The sequence below is a fragment of the Syngnathoides biaculeatus genome, chromosome 15 (genome assembly GCF_019802595.1).
Source record: "Syngnathoides biaculeatus isolate LvHL_M chromosome 15, ASM1980259v1, whole genome shotgun sequence".
Taxonomy (NCBI): Eukaryota; Metazoa; Chordata; class Actinopteri; order Syngnathiformes; family Syngnathidae; genus Syngnathoides; species Syngnathoides biaculeatus.
In genome coordinates this window covers 17,350,067-17,369,097 of record NC_084654.1, presented here as the reverse complement: position 1 = coordinate 17,369,097, position 19,031 = coordinate 17,350,067, and the positions used below count along the sequence as shown (strand labels likewise).

The 19,031-nt window shown below is 40.6% G+C and overlaps 3 protein-coding genes and 1 non-coding gene across 5 annotated transcripts; all 4 read right to left on the bottom strand.

The window, feature by feature from the left end:
* Window positions 1-315: 315 nt before the first annotated feature.
* rpl13a (ribosomal protein L13a) lies at window positions 316-4,365 on the bottom strand. The gene is made up of 7 exons (XM_061844146.1): window positions 4,258-4,365; window positions 3,634-3,706; window positions 3,349-3,414; window positions 2,967-3,068; window positions 1,059-1,144; window positions 819-878; window positions 316-593 (listed from the first exon to the last, which is right to left on the bottom strand). Exons 1-7 carry the CDS (start codon window positions 4,360-4,362, stop codon window positions 384-386), a joined length of 702 nt encoding a protein of 233 aa, XP_061700130.1. The 5' UTR covers window positions 4,363-4,365; the 3' UTR covers window positions 316-383.
* LOC133513851 (small nucleolar RNA Z195/SNORD33/SNORD32 family) lies at window positions 3,490-3,570 on the bottom strand. The gene has a single exon (XR_009798635.1). It is a non-coding gene; the product is annotated as a small nucleolar RNA Z195/SNORD33/SNORD32 family (small nucleolar RNA).
* Window positions 4,366-4,863: 498 nt separating the features above from the next.
* atp5if1b (ATP synthase inhibitory factor subunit 1b) lies at window positions 4,864-9,440 on the bottom strand. Its single transcript, XM_061844147.1, has 3 exons — window positions 9,284-9,440; window positions 6,940-7,052; window positions 4,864-5,256 (listed from the first exon to the last, which is right to left on the bottom strand). Exons 1-3 carry the CDS (start codon window positions 9,350-9,352, stop codon window positions 5,115-5,117), a joined length of 324 nt encoding a protein of 107 aa, XP_061700131.1. The 5' UTR covers window positions 9,353-9,440; the 3' UTR covers window positions 4,864-5,114.
* Window positions 9,441-10,302: 862 nt separating this feature from the next.
* zmpste24 (zinc metallopeptidase, STE24 homolog) lies at window positions 10,303-18,013 on the bottom strand. Of its 2 annotated transcripts, none has more exons than XM_061844444.1 (9): window positions 17,991-18,013; window positions 16,814-16,985; window positions 16,520-16,723; window positions 16,144-16,296; window positions 14,925-15,066; window positions 14,683-14,858; window positions 13,793-13,897; window positions 13,559-13,702; window positions 10,303-11,452 (listed from the first exon to the last, which is right to left on the bottom strand). In XM_061844444.1, exons 1-9 carry the CDS (start codon window positions 17,996-17,998, stop codon window positions 11,228-11,230), a joined length of 1,329 nt encoding a protein of 442 aa, XP_061700428.1. In that variant the 5' UTR covers window positions 17,999-18,013; the 3' UTR covers window positions 10,303-11,227. The 2 variants fall into 2 exon arrangements, with proteins under 2 accessions (XP_061700428.1, XP_061700427.1); XM_061844443.1 differs by lacking the exon at window positions 17,991-18,013 and adding an exon at window positions 17,300-17,699 and having other exon boundaries at window positions 10,306-11,452; window positions 16,814-16,960.
* Between the last annotated feature and the right edge of the window lie 1,018 nt (window positions 18,014-19,031).

The window sequence follows — 19,031 nt, the reverse complement described above, 5'->3', positions numbered from 1 at the left end:
TTTCAGAAGCGAAGCCTTTCTTCTGTACAAATAAGAAAATGCGCTAATTGAAGCGTCAGCGCACTTATAGCATTTTTGAAAAATGTAATTACAAACCCTGACGCGCATGTTACATCGTGAAAACCTACCTGTATTCAAAAAGGTGCAACAGTGCCATCTAGCGGACAATGAATATGCACGTGAATAGAAAAAAATACCTAGAGGGACTTATACCCAAAAACTTTTATTGCAATTAAAAGTTCTTCTGGCATACTGCTTTCATACACGTGACAAAGTAAAATGTCACCTCAAAATAAACAAACACCAACCACAGTCTTGTGTAATTTAGGTATCTGATGTTTTTTTTTTTTTTTACCTTTAACTTTATTGGCCAGACAATACGTTCAGACAAGAACTCCGAACTGTTTGAGAACGTCTGTGTACTTTGCAATTTTGCTCTCAACGTTCTTCATTGCCACTTTGGTCATCTTGATGGTGCCCTTTTTCTTGTTGTAGCGCATCTTTGCCTTCTGTTTCCGTTTCTCCTCCAGCGTGGCTGTGATGGCCTGGTACTTCCAGCCCACCTCATGGGCCAAACGTCCCAGGAGGGCAAACTGCACAAGACAAACACAAACACATTGAAACGTGGGAACTAATGTGTGGGTTTGGATTTAAAGCTTTTAAAAAAAAAAAAAAAAAAAACTCCAGGTTCAACTCAGAAGTCAGATCCGTAAAGCACATTTTCATCAATGCATTATCAGAATGTCAATCATCACCGTTGAGACGCTGGCTGATTAAACTGAAGTAGTCGCACAACTGACTGACGGGACACGACTCACCTTACGAGTGGGCTTCAGGCGCACAATCTTAAGAGCAGCTGGGACGACCATGCGCTTCCTCTGAACGATTGAAAAAGCATAATTAGATACTAAAGAACCCCGGGAGGTCCAAACATTGTCAAAGTGGGGTGTCTCAGATTTCATGTTTTCATTTCAAACCTCAGTCAAACAAGGCTAGGTAAGGTTAAAGGCATCATTGACAGGACGACGTAAGGCCGCCGTGTTGTGCAATGACGTCACCTTGTCATAGGGTGGCGGGATGCCGTCAAACACCTTCAGCCTCTCCAGAGCGGCCTGGCCTCTCTTGGTTTTGTGGGGAAGCATACCTAGTTGGCACACAAGTGTTCATCTTCAGTACAAATCCTACACAAAACTCAAGAGAAATACCTTACATGGAATTAAGGAAACTAGCACTCCCGTTATGGTAATAGGTTTAAACTACCATAATTTCCAGCCCATAAACCGCGACTTTTTCGCCCCAACAGGCTTTCAACCCTGCGATTTCTGCGGTGATGCGGCTAATTTGTGCATTTTTTCTAACGGCCGCAAGGGGGCACTCGAGCAGAAAAGGTAGGTAAGAAAGACCAGTGGAATATATGTGCCAAGGACGTGTTTTTTTTTTTTTTTTTTTACCAGTCCAGCCATTAGCGCGGTGCTAACGTTAAACTCTCCCTGTACAGTCTTTTTAAATATTTCGTGTTTCAATGTGGGCACTTGGGCTGCGGACTATGTATGCACCAAATCATATTTCCTTTACAAATGTACTGGGTGAGGGTTTAAACCAGGTGTGCTCTGTAGGCCAGGAATTACGGTACTACTTTACCACAAAAGGGGTCTCCAACAATGAAGCTGCATGACTCATCCATTTAATTAAAACGAGTCTATAAATAATGTGGTAAACTTAACTATGGAAGATGAATGTAAATGTAATCTATGAATACTACATGCCATGATAAAACTCAAGGTCAACAACCTTAAAGACCGTAAGTACATTCAGATTAGTTCAACTACATTATAGAGGTTTGAAGATAATTGCTTATGTGCAAAGGCTGTACTCGATCTAGCACCAGTGTGGAGATATTGCACATGTACTGCAATTTTAAGTTAGTTTTGATTACGTAGCTCATTTCTACCATTGCCAAGCTAACTCGCGATGTCCAAAATGCACCTTCTCTGGATGCCTCAATTTACAGAGCACCTTGTTGCTATTTTATTTTCCCAAATATTAGGTCGTGTGTTATTCGGAATACCATACTTAAGTTGAAACGAAAGGATTGGGGATGTACAACTAGCAGGAAATATTAGCTCAAATGTGTGCCATGTAATGTGAGCCACTGGTTAATTAATGTTCCGTGTTTCACAAAAGGTTGGCTCTTAACTTGAATTTGATTAACTCCAGGGGTTAAAAACATTGACAGTCATCCCACTTGTATGATTCGTACCAACTCTACACAACGCTCTTGGCATCACCAAACGGCAAAATGCCTTTCACATACTGATATGGTTTACGACTGGGTCTTCCCAAGCATTCATTTTCAAGAATGCTAAACATGAAAATGAATAAAAGGAACTAACTATTACAAAAGTGAGTGGCATTGGCCAAGGAGAATTTGTGCATTCCAGTCACTGTATTGCATTACATTGATTGGCAGTAAACACCTATTCAGTTACTTTTTGAGCATCTAAAAAAAAAAAAAAAAAAAAAGAATATTCACCACTGCCAAATATTTTGAATTAGTAACAAAGGAGTTTAAAATTTCACGTTAGGACATCTATCAATACACAGCTTTACCAATTACTTGTAGTTTTGATAGTGTTAGGGTATTTCATGCAGGTACAGTCTTTGAATTTTGGTATCATGACAACCAATCCAGACCCTGTCACGGTAAATTAAATTAAATGTCTTGTTGAATGGTTATTACATAACAGCTGTCATCATTCCGTGGTACAACCACAAACAACTTAGACAAGACTAAAGTTCTGAAATTTTCCCAACACTTCACTTGAACCAGTTCACTTTTTTAAGGCAACTTTGGCCAGAAATCCAACGTGTATCACTTTTAGGGCATTTAACTTCTGACCGTCCACGACATTTTATCATGCTGGTAAAGGGTACACACGTCATCATTTTGTATCAGTTTGTCTCACCTCTGACCGTCCTCCAAAAGATCCTGCTTGGAGCTCTGAAGTGGTACGGTCCACGGGAGGGATTGGTGTTCATCCTCTTGCGTAGAAAAGCCAGGTACTTAACTACAGCATTGAACATCAAATTATTAGACAAAACACATTCAAGCTATTGTGGGATTCCATTTCAACTATTTATGCGTCTCATATGGTAGTGCATGTAAAGTATTTTCATGGCCATTTAAAACTCAAAACATTTGAGATAACATTGACATCTGGCTGTTTTTACTTAATGAGGCTGAAACGATTTTTATTACAATGTATCTTCTTACTATATAAATTTGACTAAAGAAAACTCAAAATCCAAGAACAGCCTTAAAAAGGAGCGCAATATTGAGGTACTCACGTTTGTTACGGTAGAAATTGCCAGAGATGTTGATACCTTCACATCTCACCACCACAACTTTGTGTCCTTTATGGGAAAAAAAAAAAAGTTTAGTAAATATCCAAAACCAAATATGAACAGAAACTTGTCATTTGCAAAAAGTCTGTCTCAGATGGTAGTGCATGTGAGTTTTTTCATGGTCGTTAAACTCAACAAATGGTGAAAGTAATCATCAGTGACAAGAACTTTAAAGATATGTACGCTTAATATTCATAAATGCTACGTATCTACAAGATGCATACATACCCAGCAAGGTCTGCTTGGCAACGATGGCAGCCAGCCGACCAAGCAGGTGGCCCCTGCCATCTAGTAGCAGAACCTGAAAAATATATATATATTTTTTAATAGGCATAAAACGATGGGCGAAAAACAAAAAAAAATGATCACGACGACGACTTCATTAGCGTCAGTGTATGTTGAAGTTATTTTGCCAATATGATCATGCGCCTTGCAAAATTTTAAAGTAGTTTCCAAGATGAGCACATGGTTGCCTTGAGGGTTACGTGTCCGAACAACCATGTCGACATCATTAGCGAACAGACGCGACAGTCGATATATTCCATCTAAAATTGCAAGTTAAACATCTGAATCAAGGTTACGGACTCTCCAACCATGACAGAGACGAACCCATACTTCGTCTCCAAGCTCACAGCGTTAGCTAGCAAAGCCGCCATGATGAACGAGAATGTCCATTCGGAGACGCTAGCAGACAGAAAAACGAATTTAACTAAAGTCTGCAACAAAACGGTAGCATTTTTTTTACATTGTAATATAGTAAAATGTCCGACCGCAAGTTAATGAAAACAGGTGGACGAAACTACCGCAAGAAACCGATGAAAATAGGAAAATGACCGCTTCGCTGTGGCCCACCTTATTGAAGCGGTCCGCCATGATGTGCGAAAAGAAAGACGCACGGGGCTGCCTGTGGTAAAAGACACGGGCGGGCGGAAGTGACGTACACATATGCGTTCTCATTTAATTGTGTTGAAAATGTTACAGCGTCCCCTGTGGACCGATGGACACAAAACACTTGTGCATATTTATTCATTCTGAGCCAAGATTTTTATTAACCTTAATTAAATTATCCATTTATCCATACATTTTCTGAGCCGCTTATCCTCACGTGGCTGCCGGGAGTGCTGGAGCCGATCCCAGCTATCATCGGGCGGGAGGCGAGGTACACCCAGATAGACAGCAGTCGCACTCACAAATCGTTATATTCTCCATACAGTATATTTAGTTTAAATAGATTTGAACTAACCAATTTCAGGAGGGGGAAAATAGCTAAATGAATGCATCAAACATTATTCTCTGGATGTTAAAATGATGAATGCAAATTTGGTCATAGCCTCCCTACAAATGGTAGCAACCAGTACAGGGTGTACCTTGCGTCTAACCTAAAATCAGCTGCGAAAAGGTTCTGCTCACCCCTGATCATGATATTATAAGCACCAAAGTAACGAAAAAAACCCCATCTGATTTCTCACACAAGATTATTTATTTGCTGTATGAAACATACAACAGTTGATCCAAATCATGTCAGACTGTTCCATGGAAACAACATTCTTTTTGTTAACTGTTACAATTGCTTTAAATAATTCACCACAGTCGTGCAATTCTACTCTGAAGATGGTGAACGGCAGATCGCGTGAGTTTCAAAAGGGAGAAAATAATTTTTCAAGCCAATACAGCAGTGATTAAAGAGGCCTGGCGGAAGCTCGTTTTGATTAGTCGTCGTGCTTCAGCTTCCTGATCTTCCCCTTGTGACGGTCGATCTCCCGCTGCAGACGCTCAATCTCCTTTTTGTGGTGGTCGATTTCCTCCTGGTGATGTTGCTTGAGTGCAGCCAGCTGCTCCTGCTCTTTGCGCCTTTGGTGGAGATACGTCACAAAACTGATTACAGCAGTACCTTCACTTGCAAGTTTAATACATTCAGTGACCAAGCCTTTTTACATGCATATCAAATACATTTTTCCCCACTGAAATAAGAGGCCACAAATGTAACATTTTTTTTTAAATAAAACATATAACTAAAAGATATAAACTGCTTTTATCAGGTGTAATTACTGGTGCATGGGACAAGACCAAAGTTAATTACTGTTGCATGGAACAAGATGGAAATCACAACTGTAGCGCTTGAAGGGGCGTGGCCTGGTACACAAGGATTTTTTTTCCAATTTAAAAGGTTTTTTTTTGTTTAACCTGCAACTGACTCTGCACAAAGATGAGAAAGACATGTTTTTGTCAAATTGTTTGTGGTGTGCAAATCTTGCATGAACAAACATGATCCAACAAAACCATCCATCCATTTTCTTTGGCGCTTATCCTCACGAGGGTCACGGGGCGTGCTGGAGCCTATACCAGCTGTCAACGGGCAGGAGGTGGGGTACACCCCGAACTGGTCGCCAGCCAATCGCAGGGTACATAGAGACAAACAGTCACACTCACAATCACACCTAAGGGCAATTTAGAGTGTTCAATTAATGTTGCACGTTTTTGGGATGTGGGAGGAAACCGGAGTTCCCGGAGAAAACCCACGCAGGCACGGGGAGAACATGAAAACTCCACACAGGGGGAGATCGGGATCGAACCCGCATCCTCAGAACTGTGAGGCCAATGCTTTACCAGCAGATCCACCGTGCTGCCCAAAAAAAAAACAAAGAAGAAGAAATATTTCTGGATAATACGCAGATTTTTGGCTAGGGTTTCTGGAGATTGCCAAAACTGGGAGTCGTGTAAAATGGTAATGGTGTCCCATACTTCTTGTTCAAACCGAGTTGTATAATGATAAAAAAAAACCACGTAATAAAAGGTTTAATCAAGGAGTTTCCTTCTTGAGTCAGGCTGCTTCTTGATTGGCTACATTCTGTTGCATGTCACACTTCACCGCATCATGACTTGAGAGACGTCAGCTTCCCTGACACACATGAACATTTCGGGCTATGAATATTGAATGTGCTCAATATTTAAATTGCTGGTGCGATGGTCTGAGCGCTCCCCTGTGCCGAAAAGTCTCCTTGTGATTAATGCACATGCGTTACTAACGAGAAGTTTTGGTACGTCGCAGACGCTTACTGGGAAATCCCCCGGTCTCACAGTTCCCCTTCTTCTACATAGAGGGAGCTAACATACATTATAACCTAACCTAACCTTAAAAGAAAACTTGATAAAAAGATATACACACATACGTACGTTCACTGTGTTCGTCTTTCTGAGACGTCCATAGCGAACATGAACACTCGGTGACAAGTTGTCAAATGGCACATGTTGAAGCATGGGTGTGGATGTTTCAGACTGGCCGGAAGTTTACAAAATATGTGTGCGCATTAATCACGAGGTGACTTTTCAGCACCGGGAGCGCTCAGACCGCCACGTCCCGACACGTTTGGGACAAATCCTCGATTAATATGCACATCTCTGAAATAAAAGACTTCATCTGAGTGGCTTCATCGCAGAAACTCACATTTGGCGTCACAACGCAAAGTTTTAACTCCTGTACTGAAAGAGGTCAGGGTCAGAAAGGTCAAAGAACAGAATAGAAACAACACCTACTTAAAGTACATTTCCTCCTCAGCCGCCTGTTTCTTTCCCATGGCTCCACCAGCTGCTCGGATGGAGCCGCCACCGCCGCCACCTTTTCCTGCACCTTGACCCAGCTCACCCAGCTGCAATTGAGAGGCCCAACCCAGTGTAAACATTTTGAAGAGCAAGTAAGAAACAAAGAGAAAAAACAAAAACATTAAAATGAGGAACACGGTAATTTTAGGGCGAATATCTGCCAATAGAATAGGATCATTTAACTTGGCAAGAGTTCTTAAAGCAAGTAAACATAGCTAGTCTGGGGGAAAAAAAACACCAGTCTTAAAATTAATGTATACAGTGCCACCTACAACTATGGAGCTCGTGCACGCGACGCCATATTGCCGGTCAAACAGAGCTGCTCAACATTGTGGGAGATATCGAACCGGAGAAGAATATTTACAATACCCGAGAGCTGTTGGTTGTCACAACAGACGAGACAGATCTTCAAAGAGATCATTCTATGGAATACCAGCTGAAAAGATCAGAAAATATCGATGGATTTCGGCAATTAAATGTGATGGATGGTGCCCAACCAAAATACACAAACGCCTGTGTAGCAACCGCTTCATTTCAGGTAGGAATTATTCCTCTCAAGCTCAGACTACCAAAAACTATTTCTAATGCCAAGTTGGCTCATTTGAAAACAATGCGTCTTAAAAAGAAAATGTGTGTCGCAGAAGTTTACGGAGGTTAAGTGTGACCGCAATCACTTCCGTGTGCGTTCCGTGAAGACGATTCCACCCCCCCCCATCATCATAGTTAATGAGAGTTTGTGTAAAACCAGGGGTCGTTTATTGAAATATTGGTATTTGTATTGAATACTAGCGGAAAAGATCGATGGATTCTGGCAAAAGTTAACACGTCTATGTGGGATTTATTCCTGATGAGAACAGATCCAGCAACAAAGTATTTGTATGCGTCCAGACTTTTATCCGCTTTCAAACTTTTCTATGTAAATCTCAACGACTTAAGAGTCCAATTTCTTACCGGCAAAAACATCGATTTCGGTATTAAATACGGGTCCTCTATGCCGGGTTTATCTAATTTTTCCACGTACCGTCGTTTATTTTCACATAAATGTCTGACGGTATCGGACAAGACTCTGGGCGTCGTACTACAAGACGTATTTCCGTGTCGTCTCCAACCGACTTAGCATCGAGCAATGCTTAGCTTGACCGGCAATATGGCGAAGTCATCAAAAGTCACGTGATTTTATGACATATGTGCACGAGCTCTATAGACTCTGGCATGCCTTTTTTTGAGCTAAACTAAAATCAATACCAGGAATAAAATGTCAAACACAAGTCAGAATATCTTATTTTTTTAAGGGGCAAAATGATGATTAAAGTAAACCAAAGTAGACTAAAAACAAACTGTTGAGAAAACACCAAGATCACACTTATTTTTGCCTTTATTTGAGATATTTAATCCGAGTTAGATTGTAGTTATTTTTTTTTTTTTTAGAAAGAAGAATAGAAAGTGTTGCATCCGATAGTCCATGTAGTTTTTTTTTTTTTTTTTTTTTAGAAAGAAGAATAGAAAGTGTTGCATCCGATCGTCCATCTCAAACTATTCTCCAAAAGTCCAGCATTCGCAACAGGAAATGTCATTTAAATAGAGGTTAAACAGTATAGAAGATGAAGGGATAATCTGACAAAGATTTATTTACAACAAATAATGTACCAATGTTGATTTATCTATTCTGTGGACATAGTGATTGAATAATTTGTTGTTCCAGTCGGTGAAAGGCTGTCCAACCTGTGTATCCACTTGTTGCCAGTCATTTGACAAAAAAAAAAAGCTTTTCAGTAAACAGGCTGAGATTTCACACTGAGCAAGTACAGTTGTCTTAAAGAAGATGGCATCATTATTTCATTATAGACATTTTTGTGATATTTCAGTTGACTTTCGTTGTTCAGTTATTTCAAATATGACACATGCGCCATGGCTGTAATGGTTTTGGAGGTCCAGATCTTTGACTCAAATGAGGAAAATGTGTAAATTCTCGAACGTAATTCTGTGATAGGTTTGAACTAAACAATCATAGACAGGTCACAAGGGCAAAACAATGTATAAATATAAATAAACGTTTGACTTATTACCGTTGTTGACAATTAGGTTGTTAAATTGATGCATTTAAAAAAAAAGCGTCCCTTAAATTCATGCAAACTACACTTGGTTAACAAGCTGTCATACAAGGCTAGGTAAACTTTGAAGCTAATATGAATTCATTTCAATTAATCGCAACAAAACGGCATTACAGCGGCAGAAATCGGTTTTGCTGAGGAGGTAGGACCGATGGACATAGTTCTACCTGGTCGGATGCCATTCTCTGCTGTAAAGTGAACAAACCGCGGAGATTAGGCCTCAAGAACCTCGCCATGCTAGCTAAGGTGAGTCGCAAATGACAAACAATGACAGCAGCCGTTGCTTTGCCCTTGTCTGGAAATACATACAGCCAGAGGACGGCACCATCGCTACCTCGGCGGAGGGGTGGCCACCACCTTAAAAGTTGTTTTTCAGGACACCCACCAGGTATTTCCGACCTTATTTTGAATTTAACCCCAAGAAGATTAAAAATTATAATACATTTGGCATAATATATTTAATATCCGCGTTGGAAGACGTTAATGAAAAATTAAACCACCCCCATTTTGTCCAATAGAACGTCTCAAAACAAAAAGCGTGAACCTGCACGTTTAAGCACACTTTGACTCCAACTAATAGAAATCGGTTTTACAGGTATTTTTTTTTAAATAAATTTTATGAACAATTTATTCTTATAGGGGCCGCGGGAGTGCTTGGAGCCTATCCCGGCTATCGTAGGGTAGGAGGCGAGGTACACCCCGAAGTGGTTGCCAGCCACATGTAAACAAAACCCGACACAGTCACACCTATGGGCAATTTAGTCTTCAATTAACCTACCATGCATGTTTCTGGTATGTGGGAGGAAACTGGTGTGCCCGGAGAAAAACCACACCAGCACGGGTAGAAGATGCGAACTTCACACAGGCAGGGCCGGGATTTTAACCCCAGTCCGCAGAACTGCGAGGCAGACCACACACCCATCATTCCACCGGTAAAAATGCATTTCAATTTAATTAAATCTGGGTGCAATAATTAATAAATAAAAGGGGATCATAATTTCTCCACATCACTACTAGACTATGATCTTGTTTTATACTTTATATAAATTCAATTTGTATTTTTAATCACCTACAAAAATTTTAATCCAAGATTTTTAATTTATCAATACTCAGAATAGTTGACTGTACAGTTCCTCGTTTTTAATTTAAAAAAAAAATCACTCAAGACTTTTTGTAATTTTATTCAGCAAAAAAAATTTTTTTGGGATACTTGTCTGAACAAGGAACTGCACAGACCACCCACTCCCCCTTAATAAAGTCCCTTATAAACACACCACCAGCAACTCTGGGCTAATGGCATAACAAATACCAAATCAAGAGAACAAACATTTATAAACTTGAAAATCCAAAATTCATTTTTTTCCCTTCTAATTCATTTCAATACACTTGTCATTCATCATATTTGTAACAGGTACATTGGACCCCAGTCAGCAAACAGGTGCCCATTCCCTCGGACAAACAAAATTGAAAAAAATCGCAAGTCAAATCCACCCGTAAATGAAAATGTCAGCACTGCTGTGTCTCTTAACAGGGTCAAGTATCAGAACAAAGACAATTCATAGGCGCAATTTCATAACCTACAGCACAGCCCATCGTTTCAACCTGGGAATGAGAGTTGTGCGCCATAAACGGTGGCAACAGAAGCAAAGATATGAATAATTTGGCCTGTGTCTATGAATCTGTGTCACGTCATTTTTAACATCTGAATTTTAACTTACTGTCAGACTGCACTCAACACGCTTTGTATCGATGTGGGTTTGTTTACATAACAGTACACACGGTGCACAAATTCCTTTCTACTTAGCCAATCTGCCAAAAATGGTTTTTACTTTGACAAATACTTAATTTAAAACATTGCCCAAAAGTATTCTTAGTACAGTACATTCATTCATCCTTGAGGGTTCTGCGCCCTTCAGTTATTTGGGTTGCCATGTGCTGATGTCTTACCATTTAAAACAAATACAAAATCAAATCCTTAAATGAATTTACTAAAAGAAGATTAAAAAAAAAAAAAAAAAAAAGACGACGAGGGGGAGGCGTCACAGGGCCAGGAGGGGTCTCCGGAGGCCCTTGGGAGGAGGCAGCGCTCGCCGCTCCCCCTCACGGCCCCGTCAGTCCTGCTTGATGTTGCCCAGCGCTCTGAGGCGCTCCAGCAAGGGCGGGTGCGAGTAGTGCCACATAGAGTACAGCCAGTCGGCCACGGGGAAGCCCAGGTTGTCCTTGTTCAGCTTGATGAGGGACGAGTAGAGCTCAGACGCTTTGCCCATGTTGCGTGCAAAAGCGTCGGCCTGGAACTCGAACCTGCGGCTCAGGACCGTCAGGCAGAAGGACAGAAGCTGGAATAACGAAACCGACGGAAATTAGTGATCCCCCCTGCAATTGCTCCGACACACGTTACGTTGCAGAATTTTCAGTTTTACAATGTGCAGGCAGGCCCTAAATGAGAGTTGTGCGCTTTTAGTGTAAGACCACGTTGTCGTCCGACATGCCAAGCAGCGATGAGGTTGACTGGAAGAGATACATCAATATTACGACCAAGAAGAGTTGGAGAAAGTCCCCAACTAATATCCAGTAATAGTTATCGTTCCCACTGGGAAGGAATAATACAAGCCTGAGTACTGTTACCGATCAATGGTGTTTGAATGTGTTGCTGCACAGTGTGTTAAAATTGCCAGCTAGGTGAAGCTTTGTAATTACCAAGTTTGCTAGCTTACATTAGCTCATCCAAGGAGTTTAACATGATATGTTATAAATAAGATAGGGGACATTTTTTTGCTTTGATTGAACATACTGGTGTTTAAATCAATGTTTAATTTTCTTGTGGCAAATCGCAGCTTGAAGCAAGCACAAGTTGCATCTAATTTGGAGAACTGTGCGAGTGTGAGATCAGGCGCTGAAGAAAAAAAGTTAATACATTTAAGAGTGTTTTAAGTGTAAACGATTTTAAAGCCTGTGAAAGGTAGAAGTATATATACAGGGATGAGAATGACCAATTTGGAAAAAAACTGAAAATGTGCGTGTTTGCGTGGGAGGGGGGGGGGTGTTAACCTCCCTTTGGGCACGAAAATCTTTTATAAAACACACGGTTATATGACGACCTCTGGTTACTTCTAACAATGTGTAAATACAAGGCAATCATAATATTTTGAAATCTTGAAATATGAGTCCAAACAACCAAAATAATTTTGCCAAACTTTAGACATATAAATGTAGACTGAGTGAAATTTATATCAAATAGGCTACTGCACTTACAAGTTATACTTCAGAAATAAGTACACAAATAATTTGTTTATATAAGAGAGTGAGAAAGCAAGAGCGATCATGTAATATGAAAGTGAGCGATAAAATGCATGATCTACAGGGCCAGTGTTACAGATGGGCCTTATCTTATTAACAGTTGTCAATTGTATAATATTTGAGAAATTTACATCCAACTTACCTTTGTGTTTCCTGGTTTGGATTTGCTCCTGGACATTTTTTGCTCCTATCGGAACAACGAGTGCACAGTACTTTGCCGGGAACGTCCATTTTTTTGTATGTGTTCGTTTAGACATGATGATACAGTTTTTGTTACTATCTGCACACTTACACTTTTTTCAAGCCATGCCCATCTGAAACAGTTTTTTACCCCGTGGTTTTTATCAATTTCCCATCTTTTCGCTCCAAGGCTTCCCCATACCGTCAAACGTGCAGACCGCTCAATAACATATGCATACATATCCATAAGTTATAACTATGCTGTAGTAAACAGAATGCCTCTCCATGAAATGTTAACATCAGAGTGAAAGTACTGACGAAATACCGCCAAAATGCTGCCAAAAATCGGAATATTGTCATTATTATAAACACCAAATTTAATGCAAACAGATAGCCATGTCGTTTTCTGCTATCACAGCTGTGACTAATTTCACGACGAGCGTTGCCGATACATGCTGGCGGCCGGTCTTGATCACAGCCTCGCCCCGCGTCAAGCCGTAAAAAAAAAAAAAATTCTCAACAGATTTACACGTTTCACAATTTCAGATGAAAAAAACACAGAATTCCGCAAATCCGTGGAAAATTCTCATCCGTGATAACCAAGGTGACTTTTTTTCTCCTTTGATTGAACATACCGGTGTTTAAATCAAGGTTCAATTTTCTGTTGCCATGTGTTTCTGTTTCACAGAAAACATCTACTGGGAGTGGCAAATTGCAGCTTGAAGCAAACACACTTTGCATCTAATTTGGAGAACTGTGCAAGTGTATGGTGTAAATTAGTTTAAAGGGTGTGAGAGGTAGAAGTATATATAAAACTGTGATTTCTGCCACAAATTTTCACCTATTGCAGGCGCGTCTGGAACGTATCCTCACGATAAATATTGGTTGACTAGCATGTGCTTGTGTGTGTGTGGGTGGAGGGGGGGTAATACGAGATTAAATAATGAGGATGTCCTCATGGTCACCTCATTATAAGGAGAAAAGATGAACTGGAAGATGATCATCAAGCCAATTAAGGTCGGCTGGGTGTCATTGAAGCCAAACGCGACAAACAATTCCTTGCGTCCAATGAGAGCAGCAAATAGAGAGAAGCACAGAAAGGAATTCATCTGCAGGAGGAAGAGATAGTTGTTGTTAACACAACATTTCATATAACTCAGCCAAAAGTCAACTCACTGAAAAATAAGTGAAATAATCACCTGACTGATGACAATGTTTTTGACGGTGTGGCCGAGCTTCCAGTGACCCAGCTCGTGACCCAAAACGGCGAGGATCTCTTGGTTGTTGCATCCTTGTTTCTTGTGCTGTAAAAATATCAAAAAGTTCATATGTCAACTGGAAATATTGCTCGATAACAAAAATTATTTATCTGAATGGTTTTGGATGTCTCAAGAGGGCTGTGTGAGGGGGCTTTGATAAATTTCTGATTCGAATGAGGTTATTTCTTCTCAATTACATAGATTTGGATATGTTGATATATATATACCATAATTTCCAGTCTATATGCCACAACTTTTTTCACACGTTTTCAACCCTGCAGTTTATCCGGTGATGCGGCTAATTTGTGCAATTTTTTCTAACGGCCGCAAGGGGGCACTTGAACGGAAAAGGTAAGAGTAAGACCGGTGGAATATATGTGCCGATAAAGTGACTTTTACCGGTCTGGCCCTGTTTGCACTGCGCTAGGCTGTTACTGCCGCATCTCAGTGATTTTTACCAGTATGTTTTTTTTTTTTTTAACCGACCCTGTTAGCAAGCCGCTAGCGTAAGTGTTAGTGTGGCGGGAGTAGCGTTAGCGCGATGGAGCTAGCGTTTAACTCTCTGTGTACCGTCTTTCTTTGTAAATATCTCCTGTTTCAATATCAGTTTCAATGTGGGCACTTGCGGCCTATGTATGTACCAAATGGTATTTCCTTTTTGAGGCTAATAACCAGGTGCGCTCTGTAGGCCAGGAATTATGGTAACTATTTTCTACAATCTAGCAGACTCTAAATGGGCCACATTGCAACATGTCCACTTTAAGGGGATGTCTTCGCTTTCTTTGGGTTTCATTTCAAACTATCCGAACAAAGGTTTATGGCATTACAACCTTTGGCTTGGCTTTTGAGTCTCCGTGAATCCCGTCATTTTCCGGTTGCTCGGGCTTCGCCTCGTCCCCCTTGTTGAGGGGGGAATAGTCCTCCAGCAGGGTGTCGAAGAGCACGATGCGTTTGTTCTTGAAGAAGCCATAGAAGTACGCGTTGCTGTGCGAAGACCGTTTGGAACCTGGAAACACGGGCAGCTTTCACAAAAGCGACCACAAGCACAACTGTTTCGGTGTCATTTGCCTACCTTCGACCACGTAAACCTTAGTGAGAGGGAAGCTGATGCTATTGGCCATGGCCTCAATCTCAGTCTTCAGCTCTCCTTCTGGCAAAGGAGTGAACTTGTCAAACAGGGGAGCGATGTAATCAGCGTAGATGGTTACAAGGACCTGAGAACGGAGAGACAACAACAAGGGGATGTTGAGATGACATCGATCCCCAATTACATACACAATTAATAAATCCAATTTACAAACTAATTTGGGGGATGAATATTGCTTGGGTTTACACCTCACTTGTCCTTTCTCTTACACGAGGTAAATATTTGCTTCATGCGTCACATTTCAGCTATCTTTGTTTTTGGAGCTGTACAGTATTATGCTATTAAACGTCACATGCCATCAAAAAATACTTGTCATTTATAAAATCTTTTAGGGACGGCAGCTGGAAAGCGTTGACCTCACAGTTCTGAGGTCCCAGGGTCAATCCCGGACCAGACTGTGTGGGTTTTCTCTGGGCACTCCGGTTTCCTCCCACATCCAAAAAACATGCAACATTAATTGGACATTCTAAATTGTCCCTTGGTGTGATTGTCAGTGTGGCTGTTTGTCTTGATGTTCCCTGTGATTGGCTGTCAACCAGTTCAGAGTGTGCCCTGCCTCCTGCCCGTTGACAGCCGGGATTGGCTCCAGCACTACCCGTGACCCTCGCGAGGATAAGCCGCAAAGAAAATGAATGGATTGTAAAATGCAGAACTATTTTTCTTCAACAAATTTATGGTGTAGTATGAGGTCCTTGGAAACTACTAATGAAATTTCCATTCATTTCAATGAGGAAAGTTGATTCAAGGAAAAAATGATTGAAGTTAGAGGAGAGAACTATTCAGTCATTAAATTAAAAAAGAGGTACCACTTTAATAAACTGCCGCTTCGATATTATTAATACAAGTATATGTTATGAATACACGTGTATGTGACTATTGCTAAAATCAGTCATCTGTTAAATCTGTCTGCCCATCTAAATTCAGTTAGTGTAGTAAATTACATTTTCCAGCTGAAGTGTTATAAGCACAAATGCAGACAAATATTTACAGTAATAATGCCTACAGTGATGTGTTAGCATATGTAAACACCATGCCCTAATTTAAATCACCATAGTAAAACTGGAACTCAATCGTAAAAAGAGGAGCCGCCACAATTTATAGCTAAAGCAACACTGGTGCCATATTTTAAAAGTCCACTGCTCACCAGAGAAACAGCCAGGGTGAAGAGCCAGGCGTAGATGAAGAAGTAGTCACCCCCAATCTTTATGATGTAGAGGAGCAGCGAGGTTACAGGCAGCAGAATACACTGAGTCACAGCAAACTTCTTCAGGGCGTCTTTGATGAAGAACCCCATCGTCTAATGCAAGATTAAACCATTAATACCGCCAGACAGCTATCAAATCGTACTATTTGGAATATGACCAAACATTTGAGGAAAAGTATACTTCTAATTATTATTCCCATTACTCGGGATGCAAGCATAGAGTACTCCACAAGACCTCTAAATTCAGCATACATCAAATCTTTGCAAATACCTATATTTGCTTTTTAACTACACATATCAACAACCAGTACAGTACCTGCTTATTGAAACCATGCTTCTCCTCAATGACAAACGTGTTGTACAAACTCCAGGGTAGGCCGGTTAAAGCAGTGAACAGGGTGGCGAACGTCAGAAACACAAGGGACTGCGTGATCTCGTACTCCGGGCCAAATCCAAAGCGTTTCGTCGCTGCGCCGGCGATGCCCCACAGGAATGGAATCCCGCCCAAGAGGAGGATCAACTTTGACAGTAACGGTGCAGACACAAATTAGTCCACTATTAAAACTCCATAAATAAATTTAGTAATGAAAATCACTCGTTAGTATCTTACCGTTCCTTCTGTCTCTGAATACAGACCGGACCAAAAGCCGAAGTTGCTTTTATCTAGCTGATAAAGTCGAGATTTCTCAAATGTTTCGGAATCTATTATCTTTCCCAGTTCTTGTGGCACATGTGTCGTTGATCTGTATATCCTTCGCTGCAGGCATGACAGAGAGAATCGACTAGTAAAAATATCAAATGATCATGATACTCCCGTTGAATAACACTTTGCGTTAACCTGTAATTATATATCAACACCATTTTCATTATTTCCCAGTCTGGATAAAATGTACTTTAATCCCACCACAATGATTCTGCAGCTCTATCCGTCCATCTTTCAATACATGAAAATTACATTTTTTTTGTAGTATGCAAACGACCAATTTGCTAGTTATTTCGTACACATTAGGGTTCGTCTAGTAATTATTTAAGTATTTTTGCTCTTAAAAGAGGCAACGTGAAGTCATCTTCTTTGGGGGGGAAGGGTGAAATTTACCTGTCTATGTGCAAGGTAGGCCTCCCATAGATACACCGTCCACGAAAAGACCAAAACTGCATAAAATATCTGCTTTTCAACGGGCAGCTCACTTATACTGTCAAGCATATTTGCTCAATTTTTGGGGGGGATGTTGGGACTATGAAAATTAGGGAAGCGGTTGACTAGCTAGAGAGGCTAACAGCACCGCTATTGCTTCCTCAGTCTGACTCCCTGTTATCACACAAACTTTACGTATAAGACAGGGTACTAGCCAAAGCAATAGAAAGTTTCTAGATAGGTCAAGGCGAGCCAAAAGTGATAACGACGTGAACCGGGAGCAGTCTTTAAGCCTCCAACCTAAATAATGACACTTCATTCATGAGAGCGCCGTCGGTTCAACAGTATAACGTCCGGAAAGGAACAGCTCCCCTGACATTGGTTCCCCATGTGCTCAACTGAGCCTTCCTAAACAGTTTCCACACGCTGTTGATTATGTTATGGTCGATCTTAAACAGTTTATGCCTCAAATCCAGTTGGCAGAGACTTTAACAATCAATATACCCGTAAGTTAACGCAAAAGAGTGGGTTAACGCCATAGATTTATGAAAAGTGTGATGTAAATACATTTTGCTTTTATATAACTCGATATATTGATATTAAAACAAAGCAGATTCACCCTCGCTGTATGTCAGCATTATAGTAAAGTCACCTTGGCATATTTATCTACCGAAGAATTCAATAAGAATGGTAGACAATTAATTAGGTCTTTTAGCATGGGACAGTGAAACACATGACAGCTATAAAAGTGTGAGGTGGATGTGCTAATTAGTCCCGCACAGTGCCGGAAAAAGAACATGAATACATATCTAAAAAAAACTCATTCTATTCAGTATCGTGATCAAACAGTTTTCAAATGCACTATGTTGCCCCAAAGTTCTAGAAAATTACGTGGACACAACTCTGCATTGGTTAGATCTACATCACATAGTTGGAGGGCAACATGGCGTCTCTATATTTACTGCATTACGTCATATTTGCCTCTTAAAGTTTTGTCTTTTTTTAAATGGATTATCAGCAACTTAAAGGAAGACTCTCCCCAATTTTTTTTCATGTACAATAAACCCTCAATATTTTTGAAACCCAAACAAAATCTGGATATGTGCCAGCTTTCACAGACCTGAAACATACTTGACCCCGCCTCTGACATTACCGGTGCTTAGCATTACAGACCACTCATTCGAGCAAGGCCAAGATGCCGACGTGTTGTGCACCAAACTGCAACAAAACTGAAAAAACGCACACAAATGTGCCCTTCTTCAAGGCAAATTTGTTGCAAAATGGCTTGTGTGGGTGTAGACCGCCTTATCACAATAATTTTACCCCAAAATGAGGTTTGGGGTTTTTCCTCGTGTGATTGCGAGTTCAGATTAGATTGTGTTGTCAATCCTTGCCAACCGTAGGCCTGTGAAGCCCACAACTTTGTTGTGACTCATTCGAAATTTCGTACAGTGGTCGTCTAAAAAAGCAGAATCTCCAGTAAACGCCAAGGTAAAATTTTACCTAAATTTGGCACTTCACAGGGAAAGTGTAAAAAGACCAAATTGTGGTCATTGTTACTGCGTTCTCTAGACCTGGGTTCCTGTCTTGTTGCGTTCGGGTGCATTTTTCTGCAAATTGTCAAGACAAAATGTTTTTGGGAGATTTCAGAATTCATTTTGCTGCTACCATCATGAGTTACATCACCAACAAA